General features: G+C 60.2%; 7 protein-coding genes across 7 annotated transcripts; 2 read left to right on the forward strand and 5 right to left on the reverse strand.

Annotated features, from left to right (window-relative positions):
- Positions 1-367: 367 nt before the first annotated feature.
- Positions 368-1,219, reverse strand: VTJ83DRAFT_4729 (uncharacterized protein; the record flags this gene model as incomplete). Its single annotated transcript, XM_071011250.1, has 4 exons — positions 368-547; positions 632-927; positions 996-1,084; positions 1,209-1,219. The coding sequence occupies 4 exons, from the start codon at positions 1,217-1,219 to the stop codon at positions 368-370; spliced, it is 576 nt and encodes a 191-aa protein (XP_070866179.1).
- Positions 1,220-3,656: 2,437 nt separating this feature from the next.
- VTJ83DRAFT_4730 (uncharacterized protein) lies at positions 3,657-6,422 on the reverse strand (the record flags this gene model as incomplete). Its single annotated transcript, XM_071011252.1, has 2 exons — positions 3,657-5,537; positions 5,595-6,422. The coding sequence occupies 2 exons, from the start codon at positions 6,420-6,422 to the stop codon at positions 3,657-3,659; spliced, it is 2,709 nt and encodes a 902-aa protein (XP_070866180.1).
- A 1,140-nt stretch (positions 6,423-7,562) lies between these two features.
- VTJ83DRAFT_4731 (uncharacterized protein) lies at positions 7,563-7,907 on the reverse strand (the record flags this gene model as incomplete). Its single annotated transcript, XM_071011253.1, has 2 exons — positions 7,563-7,735; positions 7,832-7,907. 2 exons carry the CDS (start codon positions 7,905-7,907, stop codon positions 7,563-7,565), a joined length of 249 nt encoding a protein of 82 aa, XP_070866181.1.
- A 4,969-nt stretch (positions 7,908-12,876) lies between these two features.
- On the forward strand, positions 12,877-14,284 carry VTJ83DRAFT_4732 (uncharacterized protein; the record flags this gene model as incomplete). Its single annotated transcript, XM_071011254.1, has 4 exons — positions 12,877-13,058; positions 13,156-13,343; positions 13,529-13,730; positions 13,831-14,284. The coding sequence occupies 4 exons, from the start codon at positions 12,877-12,879 to the stop codon at positions 14,282-14,284; spliced, it is 1,026 nt and encodes a 341-aa protein (XP_070866182.1).
- A 988-nt stretch (positions 14,285-15,272) lies between these two features.
- On the forward strand, positions 15,273-17,093 carry VTJ83DRAFT_4733 (uncharacterized protein; the record flags this gene model as incomplete). The annotated part of the gene is made up of 1 exon (XM_071011255.1): positions 15,273-17,093. One exon carries the CDS (start codon positions 15,273-15,275, stop codon positions 17,091-17,093), a length of 1,821 nt encoding a protein of 606 aa, XP_070866183.1.
- Positions 17,094-17,698: 605 nt separating this feature from the next.
- Positions 17,699-19,724, reverse strand: VTJ83DRAFT_4734 (uncharacterized protein; the record flags this gene model as incomplete). Its single annotated transcript, XM_071011256.1, has 3 exons — positions 17,699-19,461; position 19,536; positions 19,722-19,724. The coding sequence occupies 3 exons, from the start codon at positions 19,722-19,724 to the stop codon at positions 17,699-17,701; spliced, it is 1,767 nt and encodes a 588-aa protein (XP_070866184.1).
- A 3,282-nt stretch (positions 19,725-23,006) lies between these two features.
- VTJ83DRAFT_4735 (uncharacterized protein) lies at positions 23,007-25,474 on the reverse strand (the record flags this gene model as incomplete). Its single annotated transcript, XM_071011257.1, has 2 exons — positions 23,007-25,184; positions 25,268-25,474. The coding sequence occupies 2 exons, from the start codon at positions 25,472-25,474 to the stop codon at positions 23,007-23,009; spliced, it is 2,385 nt and encodes a 794-aa protein (XP_070866185.1).
- Positions 25,475-26,862: the final 1,388 nt, after the last annotated feature.

The following is a 26,862-nucleotide window of genomic DNA, read 5'->3' on the forward strand; positions in this document are numbered from 1 at the left end:
TGGCACATCCACCGCCCGCTCTCGGCTGGCTGCTACCCGCCTCCCTCAACACCACCAGCGCAAAGCCGCCGCCTCCGTCTCGCCAGCCAGCGACTACCGACATGCCCGGTGGGTCGACGGCGAAGCTGACAATCCGCCTCCAGCGCCCTCCCCCACCCAGTTCGTTCTCTTTTGCCTGACGCCATTATGTATCACTTGGAACACAGCAGGAAGGAGAGGGAAACCACAGCAACAAGAAAAAAGAAACAGATATCATAAATTGCGCCCGATCCCAAAAGAGTACCGAAATGCGTCCCGAGGAAAGAAAAAGAGAAAAAAAAGAGAGAGAAAGAAACAAGACGACCCGAGACGGCAGGGCGCTACGCCATCACACGAGGCCGTCGTACAGGGACAGGGCCGAGACGATGGTGGCGTCGCGCTTGCTACCCTCCTTGAACTCATCTATTGAGAGGCTGCCGTTCTCGTCCTTGTCCATCATGCGGAAGATCTTTCTGACGCGCTTCTCGGGCGTGTCCTCGTCCTCGGGCAGCTTGACCATGGAGCCGACCTGCGGAAAAGAAAACAGGAGGGCGTCAGCTCGGTACACACACGTATGGAGAGAGCGACGTGTGGAAAGAGGAGAGATGCTCACCATCTTGTAGATAGCCTCGACAATCTTGAGCATCTCGTCGTAGCTGATCTGGCCGTCGCCGTCAATGTCGTACAGCTGGAAGGCCCAGTCGAGCTTGTCTTCCATCTTGCCGCGGCTCGTGACGCTCAGGGCGCAGATGAACTCCTTGAAGTCGATGGTGCCCGACTTGTCCGTGTCGAAGACGTTGAAGACGTAGTCGGCAAAGGTGGACGGGTCGCCAAAGGGGAAGAACTGGGCGTAGATCTTTTGGAACTCGGTCTTGGTGAGCATGCCCGAGGGGCAGTCCTTGAGGAAGCCTGGTGCAAAGGGGTGAAGGGAAGGTGAGCAGTTGGTTTCTTCGTTTGGGAGCCTCGCGACCACATACCCCTATACCACTGCTGCAGTTCCTTCTTGTCAAAGTTGGTCATCTTTTGCAGCTCCTTGAGCTGGTCGTCGGCCAGCTTCTTGGATTGTCTGTACAAGGTGCGAGCGTACGTCAGCGTGGCTCGTTGCGCCGAGACGGAAGGAAGAGAGACCGAGCCCTGGCGCATATGTTTGTTGCGCCAACCTGTGCCCGGATGCTGGGCGTGGAACATACGGAATGCCCATCTTGAGCGTTGGACCAAGATATCTTGACGGCGCAGCGAAGACAAGCCGGGGTCAGGCCGCTGGGTAGCGACTTGGAGATTCGGGACGGGGAGGAGAGAGGGCGAGGTCGGCAGCAAGGGGTTGGAGGCGGTAGTGAGGCTTTTGGCTCTCTCGTCAGTGGTGGACTGCTGGATGGTGATGGCGGGGACAGCGGAGCGGTTTCTCGTGAGCCTTGGGCACCGCGGTCGGGGGGAAGGTTGAGAGAAGAGGGAGAGCGACGTTTCAAGGTCCCAAAAAGCTAGAGCTTTGCGAGACAAGAGAAGGGCTCGGTAGGGTTTGGGCGGGAATTATTTCCAGGAGGACGGGAAGGAAGAGGGAGAGGACAAAGTGACTAAGGTAGGTAGCTGGAAATTGGGTCTTGGTTTTTTTCGGAGGTGGCTTGGGGGTTGGAGGGAGGGGCGCCACAAGACAAGAGCGAAAAGTGAAGGGAAGGGCGAGGTGAAGAACGAACCCACGAGACCAACAGACGACGGTCCAATGCGAGGTGCGGCGGGCGGGTGACACTGAGCAAGGCAGGGCAACCAGGCGCGGGGACTTGCGGCTCCCCCCCCCCCCCCCCCTCCTCCCCCAACACCACCTGGAACCCCACAGGTGACGTCCGACCGCACCGTGCCGCTCGAGCTCCTGTACGGAGCCGGGCGCGGGAGCGTAAGGCATCCAACACAGTGCGGTTTCCCAAAAGGCTGCGACGCACACCAGGAGGCGGAAGCGGGGCGCGGCAAGTCCCAGCTAAACACCCCTGGCGGCTCCTGCGGCCGAAGGTCTCGGGGTCTCAGGTCTCGGTCTCATCATCCCCTGGTCGCCGCGCCTCACCAACGGAACAGCGAACAGAGCTTGTCCAGGAGAAAACACCAGACGTTGCTGTAGCTTAGCTTCCAACAAACATCTTCCCCAGCCACGTCTCTCCCTCGACCTGGTCAAACGCACCGTTCCAGCACGTCTCAGCGCGGATGCTCCAGGGCCCGGACCTGCCATGTTTCGGCCAATGTGGCGGTGCGCAGGGGCGTCGGGGATTCGGGGGTTGGGAGATGTCCGGTGACGTTCCCACCGCGGAGGACTTGAAGAGCCATGCTCCTCCCTATGGACTTACGGTGTAACTAGGTAGTGTACATGTACACGGTTGCATGCAAGGCATAGGGACCGAATGAAAGCTATGTACATGGAGGAGGAGGAGGGGGGGGGGAGAAGGAGGAAGAGGATCTGGGCGTCTCTCGCCCATGGCAGCAGGGCCTACCTCCCGTCAGGTAGGTAACTACATAGGTAGTTAATCATGGCTGACACACCCGGTCGTAGCAAGGGTCTCTCCAGCGCACCTAGAATCCCCCTTCCTCCGTCGAGATCCTCTACTATAACTACACAGTACACAGCACCGCCTGACGTCGTCGTCAAGACTCTTTCATTTAATGGCCAGGTGGGTTCGATTTACCATGGAAGAAGGAATCGCACGGTTTTCCCAAGGCCGAGCTGATGGGCCATGATCCGAGGAGGGCAAGTTGAAGAGTCGCGCGCGCCTGAGACGGGAGATGCGCTCCGAAGCCCCGCTTCTCCATCGTGGCTGTGCAAATGTGCGAACCTGGAAGCGGAGGCCCGGTTGGAGGAGGAGTGGGGTTTGGCGAAGACGACATACCACCTAACTACCAATTAACGTACATACTATAGTACCTACCTGAACAACACTGGACGCCCGACCTCACCCCCCTCCACCCCCACCCAACGGCAAACGGCGGCATCAGAAAAGGAACATTCATCCACCCATCCATAAGCTAGTAAAAAAAAAAAAAAAAAAAAAGGAGGAGGCTAGCAGGAGACACATAGAGAGAAAGGGAAGAGAGAGAGAGAGAGAGAGAGCAAGTGCTCGACAAGAAGTCGAGGGAGAAGACCATCTCAAGAGCCCCTGAGGCGGAACAAACAACAACAACCACTCTCCCCACTTCAACACCCAGCATGAATGAATGCATGGAATCTATTCTGACAAGAGACAAACTACCTTGACCTGACCCGACCCGACCTACCTTACCCATCTTTTGCCCAGGAACACCACGCATCACTACATGCTCCGACCAAAACTGCCATGCACGCCACCGAGAGACATAACACCCCAGAGCCGATATCCCATCCCCGCCCCATCCAAACCATTAAGGAAAATGTTCGTCAGTGCTAGTGTGCCAGCGTCGGGGATGAACCAGTCGACCGAGAGAAAAAGAAAACCCCGGGAAATGAACGAGTGAAAACAACAACAACAACAGGTGACCACAGAACCCCAACAGCAAGTAGAGAGCGAAGTGAACCAAAAAAAAAAAAAAAAAAAAAAAAAAAAAAAAGAAAAAGAAAAAGGGAACCGAGAAAAGAACCCCAAAGGGCGCCTTGCTTCTCCCTCCCTGCCTGCCTCCATCATCCTTCACCCCACCACAGCCTTCATGCTCAAGCTCTCCAAAAACCCGCCCAGATCCTCCTTCTTCACCTCCACCACGCAGTGCTCAAAGCTATCGATCCTCACCCTGGCGCTCGTCTCGGCCACCACCTCCTGGAACGCCGCGCCGAACCTGTTCAGCCCAAACCCCCTTTCCCGAGAACCGTCTTCCTCGTCGTCGTCATCCGACTCCTCATCCTCCTCCTCGCTCAAATCCTCTCCTTCCTCGCTCTCGTCGTCGTCGTTGTCGTCGTCGTCCTCCTCCTCCTCATCCTGCCCCTCGCCTCTCTCCTCCCTCGCCCTCCGCTTCGCCTCCCTCTTCTCCTCCCGGATTTTTTCCCTCGCCTTCCTCTCCTCTTCCTTCTTCTTCGCCCTCGCCTCCCGCTCCTGCTTCCTCCTCTTGGCCGCCTCGCGGTCCACAAACGCCGTGTCCGGCCCCCCTCCGCCGCCCGTGCCCACCACCACGTACACCCCGCGGGCCTCGTCCAGGCACGCCACCACGAGCGGCGTGCCCCTCCCCGCCAGCGCCAGCTTTCCTCCGCCCGCGTCCCTCTCCTGCTCGGCCAGGGCCTCTCCGATCCAGAGCGCGAGCTTGGTCAGCGCGCCCGGGTGGCGGAACAGCGCCGCGTCGGGGGCGTCGGCGGTGCCCTTGACGACGCACATGCGAAAGGCGCGGAGGTGCGAGATTTGCTTCTTCTTGAGCAGGGCGGTGCCCGTGGTGAAGATGGCGCGGTGGAGGAGCTTGGCGGTGGGGAGGCCGGCCTTGAGGGCCTCGATGTCTTCGAGGGCGTCGTAGGCTTCCCAGAAGCGGGGGAGCCATTCTTCCGAGGGAGGGTCGGCGTTGGTGACGGCCAGGTCTTGGGAGGACGAGCCGGTGGCGCTGGCGGGCTGGACGGAAGACCCGTTCAGGATTTCGTCGGCGGCGGTTTTGCCGACCTCGAGCAGCGCGCCGATGACGACGCCAACGTCCTGGGCGCTGAGGGTGGCGCGCCAGCCCCAGCTGCGGACGAAGCCCCAGCCGTCCTTGGCCCCCGCGCGGTCCTTGCCGTCCGTGTCGATGGTGGGGACGAGGTCGTCGAGGTTGTAGAGCGACGCGTACTTGAGCAGCTTGGCGCGCAGCTCGCGCTTGAGCATCATGTCCATGTGGGCGTAGCTCTGCTTGCACTGCACCAGGCTGACGCCCATCTTGGCGAGCAGCTTGTGCAGCCGCTTCAGCCCCGTCTCGCTCCACGTCTTGAGCCGCGAGAAGAGGTACGGGGAGTGCAGCATGCTGTCGTAGAGGCTCCAGTGCCGGATGAGCAGGAACTTGGGCTCGGGCGACAGCCGGATGCTCGTGTCCTCGGGGCTGCGCGCCGTGGTCGGGATGATGCCCGTGTTTTCGGGCAGCACGCTCCCGCCGCGGCCGACCTCGGGCGGGTTCAACCGCCGGACCTCGTCGCGGAGCAGCTGTCGTATCCGGGCGCCGCGCACCCCCATCCACCCGGAGGCGGGGCGTCCTCCGTCGGCCCCGCCGCGCACGGGCACGGCCACGCCGGCCGACGATCGGCCGTAAAGCTCCATGGACGTGACGCCCACGATGGCCAGCCAGAGAAGGTCGTTGTCTTCGCGGCCGAGCTCGGAAGCGAGCGAGTAGAGCATGGACGACACGGGCTCCGAGTAGGAAGTTCCCAGCTGGTAGTAGTCGCGCAGCACCACCTCGTGCTTTCGCCGCAGCCGGAGCAGCCGCCGACGAAGGGTGCGGGCCGACGGCGCCCTGAGCGGCTGTGCGTCAAAGGGAGGCTCGATAGCATCGCTGAAGATGGCCCGGTCACGGAGCGAGATCAGCCCTCGTTGTGCCGGGCGCGGGGGGGAGTCTGCAATGGGCGTTGACTGTTTTTGTTGCGTTAGCCGGGCGCGTTCGAGCCGCATCGCCGTTGCAACACTCACCGAGTTGCTCCGTCGCCTCTGCCGCGGCCGGTCCTCCTCGTCATCGCTGTCCTCGTCCAAAAAGTCCCCGGATTTGCGCTTCTGGCCCGCGCGTGGCGGTTCGGCATGGCTGCTGTTCCCTTCGAGGGCCGCCACCTCGCTCTCATTGTCCTCGTCCTCGTCCTCGTCATCGCTCTCGCCCAAATCCTCCCCGTCGTCCTCGACATCCGGCATGTCCACCAGCGCCAGGTACGCGTCGCGCTCCTTGGCCAGGTCGTCCTCGATGTCGCCATCGTCGAACACGACGATGCCGCCTTTGCCCGGGCGGTAGGCGCGGTCGATGCATCCGCCGTTGACACCCGGCGGCGACCGGTCCGCGAGGGTGCCGCGGCCGTCCGCCGCGGGCTCGAGCGGGAACCCGCCAAACACGTTGCTCAAGTTCCACGGGCGATGGGAGTCAATGACCCAGACCTCGACGCCCCCAAAGGCCTGCTCGGCGAGGGCGTTGTCGTCGCCGTCTCCGTCCCCCTCGGGCTCCAGCCCCAGCATGGAGCCCAGGTCCGCCATGCCGCCGACGCCGAGGCACACGACGAGGCCGCCGGACCCGCCGCGGGTGGTCATCATCGGGGCGACGAGCTCGCGGCCGGCGCGCTCGAGGTCGGCGTACCCGGCGACGGGCTGGATCTTGTGCGGGATGTAGTCATGTTTGAAGAGGCGTGTGAGGATGCGGCAGGCGCAGAGGGCGTCGGGCTCGAGGGCGACGAGCACGAGGACGGGTGGTGAGAGAGGGTGGCGCGTCTTTTGGAGGTGGAGGTAGAGCTTGGAGATGAGGGCGCGAGGGAGGTACATGGCGGCTGGGGCTTTCGAGAAGGGTCCGCGTCGCGTTTATGAGGTGGGAGAGGGCGGAATGGTCATGGGGGGAGGGGCGCTGTCGGGTGCCGTGGTCTTGTCGTTTGGAAATGTCTCGGCGGGAGGCCAACGTCGTTGACGTCAGGGCGTGACGGGACACGGGCGTGTCGGAACGCGGTCGAGGGGTGGAGCGGATGGAGCTGGTTGGCCAAGAGGCAATTCACAAGTCCATGGCGGGTGTCGTTGTGTTGTGAACATGAAACTCAATCGATCGGAGGGGTGGTAAACAGGTGGAGCGGCGGTCGCTGGTGGGTGGGTGTTTGGGTGGTTTGTTGACAGAGGGAGAGCGAGAGAGAGCGAGATTTAGATTTAGGGTTGGGCCAAGCCTTGGATGGATGGTTGATTGCTCCAAAAGACACGACGCGATCAGCGAGACGCGACTTGAGCGGGACGCTCCGGCCCCACTTTACTCGCCCAGCGCGACAAAAGGAACGGGTACCTAGCAGTTGTGGAGCCAAACAGGCGCATTGGATTGGTGGGTTGGCGGCTACCTATACTGCGTACCCCGCCACAAGCTCAGGTCTGGGAGCTGCCCCTCTTCAACTCGCAGGGCTTTTTATCCATTCCCTTTCTTGTCGCGTCTCCTAGCAGTACTTGGAGGTGCACGCAGTAGGTACCTAGGTAGTCTAAGGTAATCTGACACGGCTCCATCTCCCGTCATGTCCAGCCCTGCATAAGGTCAAGTACCCTTGGTGATACTGTACATGCCCGATTCATCCAGCTCATCCATCGCTATGGGCCTTTTCCCCCCCTTTTTTTTTTTTTGTTGCCTGAAAGCTGACCGGTCCCTTGAAGGACCTCCAGTGACCTCTCCTGCTCGGTAGTTCTCCGTACTGTGTACTATAGACAGGAGGCAAGCGGGCATGCATGTTCGCCCCATGTCCCGAACGAAGCGGGCTACCACGGCCGACGGGATGTTGGAAACAATAAGCCCCCCCTCCCGCGCGCGCGCGTGTTCGCCGCCGGACACTCTTGACCTCCCCTTGGCTCGGTTGCCTCTTCTCTGCCAGCTCTGCCTGCATATCTTGTACCTTGGTCTTTTGGTGTCCGAATGCAATCGTGTTACGCGGAGCCCTTGGATCAAGGTGGAGGGTGCTGCGATGATGATGACCCCTGGCGCTGCTCCGTCCCCGTGGAGGCGCCAACGGAGCTCGGCTTGGCAGCCTGGGCTGGGGGAGCCTGCGATGGCCCAGGCGGTGTCGCAGGTGCCCTCGGGCTTTGGGGTCGCGTCACCGGAGGGACCCTTCGCGGTGCTAATGAAACAGGCATCAGTACCTCGGAGAGCTAGCTGGCTTGGCTTGTGCCCAGCGGAGGACGGCCCCGTGGGCCCTACAACAGGCATGACGTACGGAGCCGGACCGGCAACGCAGTCCACAGTGGCCCGCCGACGGCGAGCAGACCGATGGATTTGCCAGAGAATCGCATCTCGAAGAATGAGGCCGGTAGGTGGGTGCAGATGATGAGACCCGATGGTGGGTGTGGTTCGGCGCTTGGACCGGACGGTGGGGTGCGATTGAGTCCGGAGAAGTCACAAAAGAGTTGGGTGAAAAGGTAGGTTCGTACGCCTCTGAGTGATGGTTTGCCAATGCTCCATCGAACCTGAGACGTCCCTAGAGATTCCCGGGCAAGGCTTTTAAACCGCTTGTCTTTGGTGGCAGAGCGTTGTGAACAATCCTTATGCCTAGCGCCAGGATGCTGGGGGGCTGCGAGTCTGCGGCGTAGTGCTTCGAGGCACGGCTCTCGGGTGACTCGTACGGGTCCTGCGCCGCTTAGCTTTTGTCGCGGGCCGCTATGCGTCTTGATCCTCGGGCTGCTCGAAAAGCGGCCAAGCAGTTGGGCACCTAACTCCATTGGATCCAAGTCGCAGAGGTGAGAGACTCAGCTGCGTGACATGGCAAACATCCACCTTTCGCAGCCCCCAGCCCACACAGCCCCCCCTCCAACACGAGCGCAGAGTTCTAGGCAGCCTTTTTTTGGACCCGGTCCCTTCTATCATTTGGTGGCTTCTGATCGCTGCATGCAGTCATGCAAGCAAGCATCCGTTATCTGGAGGTAATGCCTACCTATGAAGCGGTTATCAACATGAGATGGGTGCCTGTTCCGGTTCTCTGGCTCGGCAACGAATGATTTCTTTTCTTTGTATTGTGGAACATGGACATCTAGCGAGTCGCTTGGGATCCCTTGGGAAAGAAAGCTTCTCCTGCATTCTACCAAAGCCCTTTTTCTTTTGATACTGCTGCTCCCCTCCTCATCATCTTCAAGTCCGGCCAGCCAACCGCGGCCCTCCTACCGAGACTTGCGCCAGCCTTACAAAGATGGGCCAGGGTAAAGAATGCATGGGAGAGATCCTCTATCACCAACCACCCGTCTCTTCAACCAATCGTCACAGCAGATGCTCTCTCCTCACTCCACCCTCCGGACCCGAAAAGCAAGCACCGGATCGCTCACGCACAGCGAAATGCTCAGCCCCCCGACCAAGGTAGGAGGAGGATCACGGGCTTCCACCGTCTTGTTGTTGTTGTTGTTGTTATTGTTGTTGTTGTTGGCGCTGTTGTCATCGACGTCCAGATCCCTCTTCTTCCACGTCTTTTGAGTCCCCGAGTACTCGAAAAACACCCCCGGCCCGCGCATCGACGCGTGGGATGCTGCAATGTGCGGGACCACGACGTGGTCGGTCGGCCCCTGGCCGTGCAGGTACCACAGCCCTTCGCCCTGGCAGTTGGGGTTTGCGAAGCCTCGGATGGCCCAGCCGTCGTCGGAGAACCCTTCGTCGCGGGGCAGCACGATGCCTGGGGCGTCGGCGGTGAGGCGAGGCCTAGCAGGATGCGGGAGGCTGGCGGTGAGCTACGTTGTCTGCTTCCAGCGCTCCGGGGGTGGGAACAAGAGCAAGAGGTTCACATACAGAGCGGGAGCGGCGAGACAGGCCGCGGCGAAGATGCTCATGCACCTGAATAGCAGCATGTTGAAAGACGATATGACGTAGGCGGTTTGATGGATAGTCGGAGCTGGTCACTGTTCTGATGGTAAAGCTGGAGAGATCACCAAGTGCCGGGCGTTTTGGTGTTTCCGGTAGCCAAGTGGAACATCCGCGTTGGTTGTAAAACAGCGGCGAGGAGCAAGTTTATCTCGGTCAAACCTCCGTCAAGAAGAAGAGCTTTTTCCTTTTCGGCGGTTGGCTCTTGCCCAACGCAGCGTTGGACCTCATCCGACGCATCCCTCCTTCGCCGTTGGAGCATGAATGCGGACAACAGAATGCAAGTCTCGTCTGTCACTGCCACCCCGTCTTATACCACCGCCGGCGTTGGAGGCGGCGGCAAGTCGTTCGTCTCCGTTCTGGCCCGGCACTCGGGGAAGGACGCCATGGCGATGGACAAACCCCGGGCAGCATATCGCCATCTCATGCTTCACGCTGTTCACGCCGCTCACGCTGTGCCCTCCGTGCCTCCCGGCCGTCGCAGGGCTCAAACCCGGATCTCCGAGCCCGGGGTTCGGCCCCACCCCCAACGCCAATGCCACCTCCTTCTGCCGGGCCTCCCTAGGCCCTTGTGTGGCTGCACCAACCACGCCTGCTGTGCCGCATCTCGAGGAACTATGCCGAATGAGCTGCATACACAAGTTCTGGCGGCATGGATTTATCCTAAAAACCAATGGAGATCTGGAAATGTCTCGGCAGCCGGCGGTAGGTATCTACATCAGCCTTTCTGGCTTCCGACAGGAACAACAAGACCCGTGGTGGGGGAGAGAGGGGGGGGGGGGGGGGTTCGTGGAGTCTCTGAGCCTTGGGAGATAGAAGTTTCCCGTCGAGCTTCCCACCGCATCTGAGATAAGGGATAAGGGTGGGCAGGTAATACAAGGGAGGAGGGATTCAGGCAATTCTGAGAGTCGACGAGTTGAACCGACCCCTCAAGCCGTCGGGCGCACGCGATGTTGCATCCATTGGGCCCCTAAGACAGGTCCCCGCTGGGACTCCAAGCTACTGACGGTGACGCTGCGGAGCTTTGCTCCGGTCCGTTGGCCCATGAGTCGTCCGTTCGGTGGTGGGGAAGTCTTGGGAGCCTTTCTTGTCCTGGGTTTTGGTGAAACAAAGGCTTGGCCTTGTGTGGGCTCCCTTTGGGTACGGAGTACTGAATGCATGCCACGATGGACTTTGTTGGGACTCGCACGGGGGTGGCCGCCGTCCCGACATTCCGGTTCAGGACCTGCTGTACACCGTACCTAAGGACTAACTAGTGCGAGGCGACGCCAGCAGAAACTGCCGAGCATGGATCCCCTTTTGGAACTTTTGCCGGCCAGTTGTCTTTTCCCGCACGGAACGTGCTGTGCGCTACCGGACTTTCCCGTCCCGGCACCGCGGTCAGGGAAGGAAAAGAAAAAGGAGGGGGGGCGGGGCGGGTTTCTCCATGATCCAAACCATCGGGTGGTGGCGTCGTTCCCCTCCCCTCTTCCCTCCCTCCCGTCGTCTCCCTCCTCCCCCATCACCATCTCTGCCCACCTCTCACCCGGGTGGTTGGCGGTTGGGCTGGAATGAATCTGGCATCTGGCCGGCTGGTTCCCAAAAGATTGACGATTGTGCAACAGAAAACAAGACTCCCGTGCGCGGTGCATCGCCTGCCTCCAATGTGTTTGCTGCATGCATTCGGTCATGCAGTCATGCAGCCCGCCGAGCCGGATCCCGTGGTGGGGTGGTTTGGTAGTACATACTACAGTACATACCTAGTTAACCCCCCCCTTTCCCCCCCTTCTTCCCGGCAGAGCGGAGCGGAAAGCGGGGGTTCTTCCCAGAGAAGAGGGACTGAAGAAGCCCGCTAGTCAACTAGTTAGCGTGTAGGAAGAAGAAGAAATGGTACAGCAACCGTTCTTCCCGCGCCAAACATGCCACCATCTCGCGCTCTGCAGGACGCGGTGCGTGCGTGATTGGTTCGTGAGGCTCTGGAGCAGGTCCACCATCCTCCTCCTTGACGATGCAATAATAACCCGCCGCTCACGGCATCAAATCGGCTCCACTTCCACGAAAGGCCTGGGCGTCAACGTTCTGGGACCTGACGCCGGCATTGGGGGACCCTTCGGGCTGGGTACTTGGCGGCTGGGCGACCAAAACGTGCTCGACACATACTGCCAACAGCTAACTACTGCACCTGTTACAAAGAGATACAAAAGTCCTGGCTTTCATAGAGGATTATCGAATACGAAAAGAATATTCTATCTTTTGTTGATATTATTTCGATAAGTAGATAATAATCTGTAAGCAGTTTTATATCGAGTTTCTATTGTTGCAGCGTCTTTTGCTTTTGTGAGATGATCACTGTAAGTGAGACTAGATATTTGTCAATTCCAGGATATTTTGCCACCTACCAAGTTCAGTTTCCTGAAAACTTATTAACTTTATGCTTATCAATAATCTCCTAGAAAGGTTTTATAGCAGGTACATTTCTAGAAGAGGCGCAGTTTCCAGCTGAAGCTTGTGCAAGCATATCTTGTTAGGCGATCACATACACCATCCCACTGTCCCTCTGAAGTCCCTCGTTTTTGCGCCCCCCTCTCCAACCGGAGAGGCGGCCGCTTGCAAAAGTGGGCCCTTGCTCGCCCAGCCGCCAAGTAGGTAGGTCCATAAGGCAGGTCAGCAGGTGATGGTGGGGTTGCTGTTGGCAGGACCCGACAGGAGGTTTGACAGTACCATCCCAACTGGAACACAGCAAAACAAGAGCACCGCGTTGCCCCCCTCCATTCATCCAGCCCTCATCCCCTCCTCCAAGCAACGAGTCAGCGCTCCGGAAGTAGCAGTTCGCCCGCAAAAGGCAGCCGATCGCTTTCTCTTGGCTTGGCCAACGTATGGAACGGTTCTGGGAGCCAAAGAGGGGGGGCGCCCCACGGATGCTAACGTCAAATTAACCTCAGGTTGCCTTACCAAGCATCAAGTCCCCAATGTTACGTATCTCGGGACCCAAAGACGCCAGAGGACGCCCTCCACTTTCTCGTCTATACTAGCTCTCCCGATCTTGGGCAGGGTTAGTCAAGTCTTGGACGAGCAAGATAGCGTCTCGGCCTTCTCACGTCCCCAGGCCCATCGTTGCTTTTATTTTCCCTTCTTCTTTTTTTGTCGCCTATTTCATCCTGCTTTTTCCCCCCCATTTGCCCTGGCCGGATTTTCAAGTGGCTTAGGTTGGCTGCTGCTGGACGTTCTCTGTCACCATCTCTTACACATCCGTCCCACCACCACGGCACCGGATCCAGGCTTTAGGTAGCGGGGCCGTTTCTTTGCCACCACCCTGTCACCATCAACTTTCTGGAACCCGAGCCGCTCATTCTCAACTTCGGCCCCTCTCTGAAGGCGGCCAACCTACAAGTAGAGTCGTTGAGCGTTACCTCGTTTGTGGAGGACGTGACTTCGCTGTGGATGCAAGAGCCGACAGGCGGGTTGCCAGCTTCTTCCGGCATGGAGGAGAACCACCTTATTGAAGCCCTCACGGATGAGGAAATGCAGAATGAGGCCACCTCGGATTACGATCCGGGTGATGAAGAGAGCAGGTTCGGCTCCGTGACGTCGAGCGTTCGCGGCCACGTCTGGGAATACGGGAGGCATGTTCTCTCTCTCTCTCTCTCTCTCTCTCTCTCTCTCTCTCTCTCTGTCTGTCTGTCTGTCTGTCTGTCATACATGTCCTAACTCATACATCAGGCGATACCACGCATTTCGATACGGGCGATACTACCTACCCAACGACGAGGGGGAGTATAGCCGCGAAGCCCTGCGGCACACCATGCTCAAAGACCTGCTCGGCGGAAAGCTGTATGCTGCGCCTCTTGGCCCCAACCCGCAAAAGATCATCGACCTGGGCACCGGGTTTGGGGAATGGGCTATTGAAAGTAGGCAGATCTGCTACGTGAACGGGAACAAAAAGAGGAGAGGAGAAGCGGTTGGCCGCAGAGAGAGAGAGGGAGAGAGGGGGAGAAAGAGACAGAGGGCGTGTGTGTGTCAGGGGGGAGGAGAGAAGAGGGAGAGTTTGAGAATGAGAAAGAGACGTAATGAGTGGCAGCTAACGTGGGAGCAGTCGCGGAGGAATTTCCCAGTGCCAAAGTGATTGGCGTCGATCTTTCCCCGATCCAACCGCACTGGCTCCCGCCCAACGTCGAGTTCATTGTCGACGACATCGAGGACGAATGGGCTCACGCCGACGACTTCGACTATGCCCACTTCCGCTTCGTCAACACCGTGCTGCGGGACAACGACCGGATGCTCCGCAACGTGTTCCAGTGAGTCGACCCGGCCCGTTCCGCTCGATTCTTGTGTTGCACTCGGGAGGCCGGAAGCCGTTCCAGCCCGCTAACCTCTCCTGGCCTCCCTTGCTCGCAGGAACATCAAACCCGGCGGCTGGGTCGAGATCCAAGACATCTACCCGCGCCCGGCAAGTGACGACGATACCATCCCGCCCGATTATGCCCTGCAGCGTTTCTACGATATCAGCGAGTCCGTGGTCCGCGAGCGCTACAACGTCAACATGTTCGTGGTGGACCGTTTGCCGCAGCTCTTGCAGGACGTCGGGTTCGTCAACGTGCAGCGTCGTGTCTTCCACATGCCGATCGGCGAGTGGCCGCGCGACCGGCACCTTCGGCTCTTGGGCGGTCTCTTTCGCGAGATCATGCTCGAGTTTGTTAGCGCCATGGCGGCCAAGCCGCTGCTCGAAGCCGGCTACGACAGGGAGGAAGCGGACGAGATGGTGAGAGATGTTACGGCCGCGCTGGAGAATCGGAGGATTCACGCGTATATGCCGATACACTTTGTTTGGGCGCAGAAGCCGCCGGTGTGAGAGCCGGGTCGGCGGACGCATGCGTGAACAGGCGGATGACGCGCTGGATGCGTTTGGAGCCAGGAGGGCAAAGATTCTACCCCAAGAGGCCCGGCAGGAGGGAGGCGACAGGCCCGAGACGACAACCGGCATCCCGCCGCAAGCAACATTTCTGACCTACTTTTCGCCGAGCCGCATGCGGCTCTTTCCTACGCAAAGCAACCGATAATACTACAACAGCATGCATGGCACGGGGGTTATCCGGAGTTGAGGGTGAGAGGACCTGGCAATACCCAGCATTTACCGAGAGTTAGAGGCGTATGGCATACGAGAGACATTTCCTGCATATACGGATCGCAGATGATGACGAGAAAAATGGTCAACGTCACGTACATCACTACTGTCCATGGCATGATGAGGACTGGGCTTGGTGAACCATTTTCAGGAGGACGGCGATGAGACATCAGGGTGGGACGGAATGGAAACCGAGGGTGATACGTTTGTAGGTGGCATCTGTCCTTCTTCTACTCTTGACATTCGCCCTAGGTACGGCCCCGGCTGTGTTCCTTGGTATGGTCTGCACATGGATCCTGTCCCATGTTCTTCCCATCCTGATAGCTTGGTCAAATCACGGTAAATGGGGTTGTGCAGGTCTAGGCCAAAATCCATGGAATAGCCGCCGGACTCGACATGGTATCTTGGGCACAGACAGCATCTTGTCGATCTGCGAGAGGTCATGCGAGAAACACACGCCGTTGATGGGTATGAGACGCCTTCAGACGCTGGCGGATCTAATTACCCAGTGAACCCGTACTTAGTATCGCGGTCAAGTTAGGGTTAGGGTACCCAAGGACATGACCCAACGAACAACACCCTCGCGAACTTCCACTTCCAGGCCGTCTTCACCACGCCACCATCCACATTCTTGTCACGAGTTCTTGGGTCAAGCGCAACGATTGATGCGACATGATTGGTGGGTGCCAACACATTCTTGCAATGCCGTGAAGCCATGTCGACGGCTCGAAACAAGCTACGGGCGCAATGTCTGGAAGCAGCAGACCAAATCTCGGCCGAGTGTGCCGCCGTCCTGGCTGGCGTCGGGCATGACGGTAGGAGCAGCAGCAGCAGCAGCGCCAACAGGACCGCTACTACCAAACCGGACCTTGATAGCCAGCTCGCTGGTTGCGGCGAGCCGCTCGTGCAGCTCCTCGGCCGACAAGCCGCTCAGGTCCTGCGCCTGTTTGGGGGAGGATCAGGACGGCCCACGCCCGGCCAGGTATCTGGCCAGGAAGGCGGGCCATGGCCAGGACCAGCGCCAAAGGCCGGCGACAAGGCTGTAAAGCTGCTTCTACAGCGCCTCGACGACCTTCTTTCCCTCTCCTACGCTCGCTTCTATGCTTACCTCTTCGCCAAGCTGCCCGCGTGCTGGCGGCTGCTGTACACGGACGCGGCCGTGCTCAGGTTTGCCGTCTTGTATCTGTCGTCTTCATGGCCCGTGCGGGAACAAGGGGTCGGGCCGACGGCAGCAGATGCGGAAGAAGGAGAGGCAAAGGAGAAGGCCGACGCCGACGCCGAGCGGCAGCTGCGAGAGATGATCAAGACCCTCGACCTCGCCGTCATACTGGCAGGAGGGGCCGGCGAGCGGCGCGGACGGAGGTGGATCGATGCGGCGTTTGGGTTGCTCGAGGAAGACTGGGCCTCGCGCCGGTCCAACGGCGGTCGCAGCGCCGGCGAGACGGACGGCGAAGAGAGACGGCCGAAGCGGCCCAGGGCGTCGCGGCCAGGCGCGACGGCGGCCGCCAACAACCCCTGGGCGTCCACCCCCTCTTTCTCCTCCTACGAGCCCTTCACGCCGCCCGTTGGGCATCCCATCCCGCGCGTGCAGGCTCCGTCGTTCGAGGCCTTCCAGGCGTACCTCTCGCATCGCGAAGGCTCCAACCCGGGCCCGCTGCCGCTCGTCTTGACGGCCCTGATAGACGACTGGCCCGCCCGCACCACGCGGCCGTGGTGCAAGCCGGCCTACCTGCTGTCGCGGACCTTTGGCGGCCGGCGCCTCGTGCCCGTGGAGCTGGGGAGGAGCTACGTTGACGACGGCTGGGGGCAGCAGATCTTGCCGTTTGGGGAGTTCCTGGAGGAGCATATCGTCCGAGCGACCGAGGGCAGGGTCCCCGCCGCCGGAGATCCACCATCGCTCGAGCCCAAAAGCCCAAGAACAACAGGCTACCTCGCCCAGCACCCCCTCCTCTCCCACCTCCCCGCCCTCCGCGCCGACATTCTCATCCCCGACCTCTGCTACACCTCCCCTCCCCGCCTTCCACGGCCCTCCACCGCTACTACCACCAGCGGTCGCACCTCCGCGGAAGCACCACAAGACGAGGACGACCCGGACCCCGACCCCGACCCGCATCTCAACGCCTGGCTCGGCCCCCCCGGCACCATCACCCCTCTCCACACCGACCCCTACCACAACCTCCTCGCCCAGGTGGTCGGGCGCAAGTACGTGCGGCTGTACGCGCCCTGGGTGGGCCGCCCCGCGTCCGAGGGCGGCATCGGCGACGGCGGGGCAAGAGCCATGCGAGCGCGCGGCCGCGAGGGGGGCGTGGAGATGGGGAACACGAGCTCGGTGGACTTGGGCGTGGTGGAAGGGTGGGATCGGATGGCCGAGGCGGAGGACGGGGACCAAGAAGAAGGGTGGGAGGACGAGTTTCGGAGGTTGCCGTACCTGGACTGCATTCTCGAGGAGGGGGATGTGCTGTACATACCCGTAGGGTGGTGGCATTATGTGAGGGGGCTGAGCGTCAGCTTTAGCGTCAGCTTTTGGTGGAATTGAAGACCTTGCTCTCTCCCTCGTCAATCCTCGGCTTGCTCTCACACAGAGTATTAAATTACCCTCCCCCAATTCTTTCCTCATCGTGGGTGACACGATATCAGTTCTCTGTTGACGTGGACAGCGGAGACGGGCAGCTGGTTGGCAGGCTTTGTTTGCTACGCATCGTAGACATCAACCCCGACCCCTGTTCGTCCTCCAAGGCCCCCAACTTCTTGTAAGGATCCAAACAGTCGTCATCAGCACATCCTCGGACTCCGGAAAAATGGTTGCCTGCGTTGCCGCAGTAGGCACGCCTTTTTTTTTTTCTGAGACGTTGTGAAACAACAAGTTCCAGGCTGTTGTCTATATTAAACGTCTCTAAAGTAGATACATCTATTCATCTATCCATCCATCCATTCATTGATTCATTCATTCATTCATTCCATCTCCTCTAAGACGTCTGATGCAATGGATCCGTTCTCGCCGGATCTTCTCTAAAAAGTCCATGTTTGATACCCCTCAAGGCTCAAGGCACCGCAGTCTCGAGAATCTACAATCCTCTACACATATCTCCCCCGTCACACCCAAACCCTTCTACGCATCCGGCATCCCGATGTTCTCTCGAATCACGGACACGCGGTCCCAGCAACCACCCCCGTCAAAGCGTCCCACAGGGACGGCAAACAGCCCACTCCCGCCAACGCCCTCGGGATCTCGGTGGATAACAGCAGCCCGCACTTCCTCATTCTCTCTCTCTCCCCTTTTACCGCCCTCTCGACCAATGTAAACGTCTGCCTCATCCACCCTCCCGGATCGTGGCCCTCCTTGCCGCTCACGCCGCCACCGGCGACGCTGGTCTGACGCTCGTGGCGGTGGATGCAATCCGCTAACAATCTCGTCGCAGCCGCCTGCGTGCCTGGATCGCTCGCGTGGACCGCGACTAGGTACAGCGGGCCGATGACACGGGTGGTCATGTCTGGTGGTGCGCGCGACGGCGAGGCGGGGGCGTAGGAGAGGTAGGCGGCGTTGGGGACGGGACGGGCGGTCAGGCGGGCGGCGAGGTTGAGGATGCTTTGGAGCAGGCCTAGGTCTGGGCCTGGGACGGGGTGGGAGGCGGTTGTGGCGGTATATGGGTAGGGAAGGGACGGCGACGGGGCGTAGGGATTGAGCGTGGCTGGGCTGGCGGAAGAGAAGGAGGGGTTAGGACTGGCGAGAACCGCGGTAGGGATGGCATGAATGCCAGGGACGGAGACGCGGCCGATCAGGAACTGGGCGCAGCGGAAGTAGAGAAGGTCGAGGTAAACCCAAAGGAGGTCGGGTGGGGTCGAATCAGGGGTGCCGAAGCGGGTTGGGGAGAAAAAGTCGGCCGTGAGCGTCCCGAGGCGGGTGCTGCGCGACTGAAGGCAGGCTTGTTGTTGCTGTTGGATCGGGTTGGACCAGAACAGGGCGGCCTGGTCTGGCCCGCCAGCGGTAGCCACGGCGACTTGATGCAGGCGGGCCACGACGTCGTGCTTGAAGCATGTTATGGCCATGCGGGCGTGCGCCAGGCTCGAAAAGGGGCCTTCGGCGGAGCCGTCATCCAACCTTCGCGGGCGGTAGGCGCGCTCCGATATGACGGGCTGGATGCCGTGGGTAAAGAAGCAGGCCGAAGCCTCGAGACGCGCAAAGAGCTGGACGATGTCGGGCATGTCGAGCGAGTCGCGGCCCGAGGGCCAGGCGAAGACGGAGCCGTCCGCGACGCAGTTGAAGGTGGAGTCGGGGAGGGACTGGAGGATGCGCAGGCCGTTGGTGAGGTGGCTCACGGCAACAGCGGGATTCCCGCGCAGGGTCTCGAGCGAGATGAAGGCGAGGCAGCAGATGAGAGTGAGGCGGATGCTTTCGAAGGAGGACGACGTGGCGTGGCCCTGGAGGTGCTCGATGGAGCGGTTGTACTGCTGGATGGTGAAGACCTCGAGGTCGGGGCGGCTGAAACCCTCGACGACGGAGGCTTGGGGATCTCGAAACAAGAGGCAGGAGGCGGCCATGGCGACAACGGCGTGCTTGACGGCCTCGTCCTGGCAAGCGGTCGTCGGAGTCAACCTCCTCCAGAAAGACCCAAAGGCGCAGCCTTGGGCGTCGGCGCCATCGAGCATGGCGGCCTTGAAGCGGGAGAAGACGCGTTTCTCGGTCTCGGTGCCGTCAATGTCGGCCTCGATGCGACGCATGGACCGTAGCGTCTCGTTCCACTCGCAGGCGCGGACAAACTCGGCCTTTGCCACCTCGGCGGCCTGGCTCGGGCCGGGCGACTGGTAGCGCGTGAGGGCGGCCTTGTCGTAGCCGTCACAGGTTCGTCCTGTTGACGTACATCGGTTACATGCCGGCTTGCCCTCGTCACACTTGACCCGTCGGATTCTACCGAGATTTCCTGGTTAGCAAACCCGGGGCTCTCATCCGTCACGGACCCGTGAAGTCAATGTTACTCACTTGCTGCAGCCGACTCGTTAGCCATCCACGTGTTCAACCCTACGGGGTAGGCGTTGAGGCGGGAAAGGATGGGTGAGACAGGGGCCAAGAGCGGAGGCATGAAGGGATACAAGGAGGCAAGAAAAGCGGACCAACGGACGGAGCAAAAGGACGAAGTGAGCGAGGCAAAAGGATCAGGATACATACCATGTGATGCAGCCGGTGCGGACCTTGGGTTTGCTTGCTCGAGTCCGCTTCTTTGGGGGCGGCTCGCTCCCGGGAGCCGGAGGTGACGACGACGGACTAGTCGCAGCACTTCCCGGCTCTAGGCTTGAACGGCTCGATATCGGCTGCTCGGCCATGGTTGCGTGCTTGCCGTCGAGGTTGGGACAGGGGGTGGGCAGCCGCCGGGATGGGAGAGGATGGCGGTGACAGTGACGATGCTGGCTGGCGATGGTGGGCAAGACTCGTATAACCAAGCAACTGGTTGGTGACAGAGAGGGCTCGGCCCGGTTTTAATCATTATTTCTTCTTCCACGTAGCTATACACAGCGTGCAGGACTGGGGTGATGGGAAAAGGTGAGGGGACGGATTTAGAGGGGGGGGGGGGGGGGTTTCGCTGTGGGTGTGGATATGGGAGAAGCATGTCACGGCTTAGCCGATTCAGATGGCACACCCCTCTCCTCCGATGGACCCTTTGACGTGCCACTCTTCTAGATGATCATGGTGTAAGTGCACACCGCTTGAGCCGCTCTCTGGTTCGATGCTGCCATGGAGAGGAGGGCTGTGAGTGGTCTGGCTACGGCCTGAGCCGGCCGGACGGGCCCTCCCGAGAAAGACAAGGCTATAAACAGCGGCATGGGGTGCGACAAGATGTCATGTTGAGCTGTGGCCGTTGGCAGGATCCATGGCGGCGATGAGGTATACGAGTGACGCCAATGGAGAATGGATTATGGATGATGTGGTCATCACCTCGTCAGCGGCAAGCTGGGCTGAGACGAAGCAGAGACGACACAGAACGACACGAAACATAGGGATTACTGAAAAGGGAAGGACACTGCACGGCGACCTGACGCTCTGGCGGGACGGGGAAACGCAAAGGCGAGCAGCGGCTTGACGGAACAAAGGAACAGAATGGAATGGGCCTATGCAAATGGTTTCTGCGGCAAGCCATTGTTCAGGGTTCGTCAGGTCCTGTGATGGATGTTGGAGGCTGGTGAGGTGGACATCCATTGCATCCATCCAATGGCCGTAATAATTCTGACGAGAGGTTGAGTTGAGCCGGGCATCCTGGCGGGTACCGCGTCAGGGTTGCGTAAGGCAAAGGGCCGCTTTCCGTCTCGTTCGGTTGCCATGGAAGTTCCGGAGCTTCGACTTTGTTCCATTCATGTTTTGGGAAGGCCAAACGAAAGCAAGTCGAGTGCCATGAGGGAAAGAATCAGCAACCCGTTGCAGGTCTGACGAATCGCTGTCCTCTGAGAGGGCACTTTCTTCACTGCACTGACTAAGCCAGCCCCGTTCCGGAGGGCCAACCCCACTCATTTTAGCGGCTCAAAATGCTGCTGCCTGGAATGATTTTTTTTCTTTTTGGCCCTCTTGCAGGTGCAGCTGGTGCCCATGGCATCCCCCGGCTCGGGGGAAAGGTGAGACCCAATGGCGATGTCCTCCTCACCTCACGGGTCGGTCCCAAATGGCCACGACGGGACTTGAGTGAGATGTTCTCTTCTCCCAAGCAACACCTCAGCAGCTCTCCAGCGACGTACAGCACAGGGCATCAAGACGGCAAAGGTCGACGTTGGTTGCGGGTTGCCCGGTCTGCGGTACAAATCCCTGTTCGGCCTATGACGGCCAGGGTCTTCGAGGTCGACTTACACGCAAGGCGACCAATGGGCTTACATGAATAGTTCCTATAATAGTGACCTAGCAAAAACCGGGGGCTCTAGGTGATCACCAAGGAAACACTTACTCACCTACACAATACTTACACCTTGGCCAACACTTGAGACCAAACTCTGCACCGACGACTTGCATACGCCAACCTGGAACCCTATTCACAGACGCCCACCAGCCGAACTTCCAGTCTCTCGCTTGCTTTTGACCCCTCAAGGTTCTCTCCACGTATGGCCGTCGGTGAATCTCTTTTCCTCGTTTGTCTCCCCCTCCCCCCTCCTCCCCCCCCCCCCCCCCCCCCCCACACACACACACCACCAGAACCAGAAACCTGGATTAGGTTCTGACGGCAACCACCTCACCCTCTCCCCCCGCCACCCACGCGCGGCCATTGGACCTCTGATCCAACCCCTCCGACAGATAAGATCAGACGAAGATCAGGCAGCACAATAACCTCCTGCAGAGCATGCACGCCAAGCCGGGCGTTTCCCTAGGGGTCTCCGCCTCTTCCCTCGTTCCGCCGCTGGCGGTAGGTATCCTTGGGGACGACCGGCTCCCCATCCAGCGGGTCCTCCAGATCCCAGATACACGGCCCGGAAGCCATGTGCCGCACCGGTCACAGCGTTACCCTCATGCGACAGCTTTGACAAAAGGAACAACGCGAGAGGGCTAGCTTGGATCCTTCACCGTGGCGTGTGCAACGCATGTGCGACTGGTCTATACGAACCACTCCAATGAGGGCGATTAGATTTTATCCTGGCCATTTTTGCTGATGACGAGCTGACCTGACTGACATGGCTTCAACCCCGAGCAGGCTGGGGTAGAAGAGGACAGCCCACAACACCGAGGGTTCTTTTCTTGGTGATGGATGGAGACTCGGCCCAGCCCGGGCTCCTGCTCGCCGAGCGGCCTCCTGACCGACGCAAGCCTGGTCGTCCGGACAGAGGATCATGATGAAACTATTTAGAGAAAAAAAAAACATGGAGAGACCTTCTCGGCAGATAAGAATCCGAAGTCGGCGTAGAGTCGGTCAGCACGGCGTCGAAGGGGGGGATCAAGCCTCCTAACGCATGGCCTCCCCTTTTCCTTGAGGGCCAGCCGTAGAAAGGGCTCAGCGTTGATACCGCGATCACTCAGGGCCACCACGCATAAAATGCCATCATTGGAGCGATTCGGACAATGTCGAGTACCATAGCGGCATCTCAGACCGGTAGGTACCCATCCTTCTTGGCTTTGTTTTTGAGAGAACATCTTCTTATGGTTCCAGTCCGAATTAACATAACACCATATCTCTTTTTGCCAAACCCAAGACGAAGATGATGTCTCAGTCAACAAACCAAAACTCTCCTGCTATTTCTCTCTCTCTCTCTCTCTCTCTCTCTCTCTTTCTTTCTTTCTCTCTCTCTTTCTTTCTCCAGTGTCATATAAGATAGGATAGGTAGGTGGTGATGACCGACTCGCAAAGAAAACGACTTGAAAAAAAAAAGGCATTCCCACAACCTCAACCCCCAACCCACACACAACAACTACAGGTATCATGGCGCGCGCACACATATCTTCTTCCACCCCTAAAGCCTCCTCCTCCCCAGACAACACTCTTATTTACCACTCGAGAGGCTCGTTCTTGACCTCTCCCCGGTTCGTCCTCGGCACCGGCGCCGGCTTGACCGCCAGGCGGCCGCCCTGGCCGGGGCGGCGCAGGTAGCCGCGCCCGTCGAGCCAGGGCGTCTCCTTGGACATGCGGCGCTCGTACTCTGCGATCTTGTCCTCGAGCTGCATGGTCAGGCCGATGTCGTCGAGGCCGTTGACGAGGCAGTGCTTGCGGAACTCCTCCACGTCGAACGCGCACAGCTCGTTGCCGTCGGCGTCGCGGATGACCTGGGCGGGGAGGTCGATCTCGATCTCCCTGCCGGCGGCGGCCTCGGCGTGCACGCGCTCGAGCGCGGCCGGGTCCTTGAGGGCGATGGGCAGCATGCCGTTCTTGAACGAGTTGTTGAAGAAGATGTCGGCAAAGGACGGGGCGATGACGCTCTGCACGCCAAAGTCGCGCAGCGCCCAGGGGGCGTGCTCGCGGCTCGAGCCGCAGCCAAAGTTGGGGCCCGTGCAGACGATGATCTTGGCGCGGCGGTACGGCTCGCGGTTGAGGACGAAGTCGGGGTTCTCGACGCCCGGGGCGGTGTAGCGCATCTCGTAAAAGAGGGCGGACCCGAGGCCGGTGCGCTTGATGGTCTTGAGGAACTGCTTGGGGATGATGGCGTCCGTGTCGATGTTGGGCTTCTCCATGGGCGCGGCGATGCCGCGGAGCACCGTGAACTTGGGCAGGCCGCCCGAGCCCGACGCGCCGCCGCTGGCGGCCGAGGCCGCGCCCGAGTGGGTGACGGTGGTGTTGACCTGCGGGGACGAGTCCTCGGGCTGGTCGGCCAGGGCCTCCTTCTCGGCGTCGTCGGTCTCGATGCGCTCGTCGGGGTGGGCGGGCTCGGCGGCGGCGGGAGAGGCGTCCTCGGGGGCCACGGCGGCCTCGATGTGCGGGCTGGCCTTGTACTCGGCGATCTTGCGGACGTCGGCGAGGCGGCCGGCGATGGCGGCGGCGGCGGCCATGACGGGGGACATGAGGTGGGTGCGGCCCTGGGCGCCCTGGCGGCCCTCAAAGTTGCGGTTGCTGGTGCTGGCGCAGCGCTCCTTGGGGGAGAGGATGTCCGGGTTCATGCCCAGGCACATGGAGCAGCCGGCCTCGCGCCACTCGAAGCCGGCGTCGAGGAAGACCTTGTCGAGCCCCTCGCGCTCGGCCTGCTCCTTGACGAGGCCGGAGCCGGGGACGATGAGGGCGCGCTTGACGTTGGCGGCCACCTTCTTGCCCTTGACGACCTGGGCGGCGGCGCGCAGGTCCTCGATGCGCGAGTTGGTGCAGGAGCCGATGAAGACCTTGTCGATGGGGATCTCCTCCATCGGGGTGCCGGCCTTGAGGCCCATGTACTCGAGCATGCGGCGGCCGGCGGCGCGCTTGGACTCGGTGGGGAAGGCCTCCGGGTCCGGGACGACGCCGGTGATGGGGACGACGTCCTCCGGGCTGGTGCCCCAGGTGACGGTGGGCACGATGTCCTTGGCGTCGACGAAGACGTCCACGTCGTACTTGGCATCCGGGTCGGAGCGCAGCGACCTCCAGTAGGCGACGGCCTTGTTCCACTCGTCGGAGCCGTGCTTGGGGGCCAGGGGCTTGCCCTTGAGGTACTCAAAGGTGACGTCGTCCGGGGCGACCATGCCGGCGCGAGCGCCGGCCTCGATGGACATGTTGCAGATGCTCATGCGGGCCTCCATGCTGAGGCCGCGGATGACGGAGCCGCAGAACTCGATCACGGCGCCGGTGCCGCCGGCGGTGCCGATCTTGCCAATGACGTGCAGGATGACGTCCTTGGAGCTGACGCCGGGGGCCAGCTCGCCGTCGACCTGTATCCTCATGTTCTTGCTGCGCTTGGTGATGAGGCACTGGGTGGCCAGGACGTGCTCGACCTCGCTGGTGCCGATGCCAAAGGCCAGCGCGCCGAAGGCGCCGTGGGTCGACGTATGGCTGTCGCCGCACACGACGGTGGTGCCGGGCAGCGTGAAGCCCTGCTCGGGGCCGATGACGTGGACGATGCCCTGGCGCTTGTCGCTCAGGCCAAAGTAGGTGATGCCAAACTTTTTGACATTTTCCTCGAGGGTGACGCACTGGGTGCGCGAGTCGTCCTCCTGGATGAAGCTGGCGATGTCCTTGAGGGATTTCCTCGAGGTGGTAGGAACGTTCTGAGAGAGAGAAAGGGGCGGGCCTGTCAGCTTTGGGTTTCTTTGACTCTGTCCAGGTCTCTTTTCTACCGGAGCCAACGTACATGGTCGGTGGTGGCGAGGGTGCAGTCGGGCCGCCTGACCTTGCGGCCGGCGACCTCGAGACCCTCGAAGGCTTGTGGTGATGTGACCTCGTGGACCAGGTGGCGGTCAATGTAGAGGAGGATGGTGCCGTCGAGCTTCTCGTCGACGATGTGGGCCTGGAAGACCTTGTCGTAAAGGGTCTGCGGTGTCCTCTCGGCGGCCGGCATGGTGATGGTGTTTTTTTTTGGAAGAGGTGTATAGTGGTCGAGGAATGGGTGTTTGGGGGAGAGGGGGGGGGGTGGTAGGCGTGTAAGTCGAGAATGGGGGAGAAACGACAGAAACGACAGCGAGTGGTTTGATCAACCTCGGAGGTTTTTTGGTCCAGGTCTCGGATTTCAGGTCCCCCCCTTTTTTATTTTCCAATTCCTTTTTTCGGAGGACGGATGTCAAGGCTGGGTGAGGTTCAAGGCCCTCTTCTTCTTCTGGAACCTTGTGGCAACAAACTTAGGTGACCAAGTTGATGCGGTGGACGATTGAAGATAGAGACGGACCTTTCCCACCAACTCACAAGAAGACAACAAACTCTACCCAACAAAAACCCGGATAGGTTTCCGAGTCACGTATTTATTCAAGAGACAAACCGAAGGCAAACCGGCTCTCCGGTCGGCCATCGGATGACGGTCGTTTTTCCTTGCTTTTCCCCCCCCCCCAGTCGTTCGTTCAATGGCATGGCATCGCCGTCCGCTACGGGTTCCCATGTCATCGGCGCCGACCATCGGAGCGTGCCAGGGAGCTCCGTTAGCGGAATGCGGGGGGAAGGATTGCAAACGTTGGCCAGACCATTGGCTTTTCCCACTGGGCGGCCCCAGCCAAGGTGGAGCCGACGAGGCAAGGGTTCGGGCTGAAGGTGGGGCCGCCGGTGAGGATGCTGCCCCGCTGTGGGGTAGGTTGAGGCAGGGTGGATCGATCCGGTTCGTGTAGAGACGGCTTTTTCCCTTTTTTTTTTTTTTCCATCGTCATGTGAGCTTGACGTTGCTGTTTTCACTTGATGAGGGTCAATCCCCCCCTGTTTCTTCCATGATATCTATAACACGTCACCGTCGGTGATGACAACAACAACAACAACCACAACAACACTCATAACAACTACGCTGGATACAGGGTGATGTGGCGGCGGCGGTGTTGGTTGGTGACGGCCTGGCTTGGCCCCGAGTCAAGTCCAGTCCATGAAGTGCTCGCCTGGCGACGGTTCTCCCCTCCCTCCCCCCCCCCCCCCCCCCAAATCCCGCCGGATGAGGCATTGATCGAGTGAGACATGGATAACCCGCCGACTGTCTACCCGATGGCGTCCCATGGCGTCCCATGGTATGCAGCAAAACAACCAGAGCCCTGGTGGTAATCCATGGATGGTTTGGGTTTCTTTCTCCAGGTCTTCGACCAACAGGTGGTGCAGATAGCATCGTGGTGTACCGTATCAAAGCACCTACGCAGTATCTACACAGTACCTTGGCTATCTCTCTGCCTCGGACGAAACGGCGCCTTGGCCTCGGCGGCTTCTGGTGTCCCGCCATGCGGGCCATCTCCGCCCTCCCCGCCGTCCTCGGTATCGCTGTCC

The sequence above is a fragment of the Remersonia thermophila genome, chromosome 4 (genome assembly GCF_042764415.1).
Source record: "Remersonia thermophila strain ATCC 22073 chromosome 4, whole genome shotgun sequence".
NCBI lineage: Eukaryota > Fungi > Ascomycota > Sordariomycetes > Sordariales > Chaetomiaceae > Remersonia > Remersonia thermophila.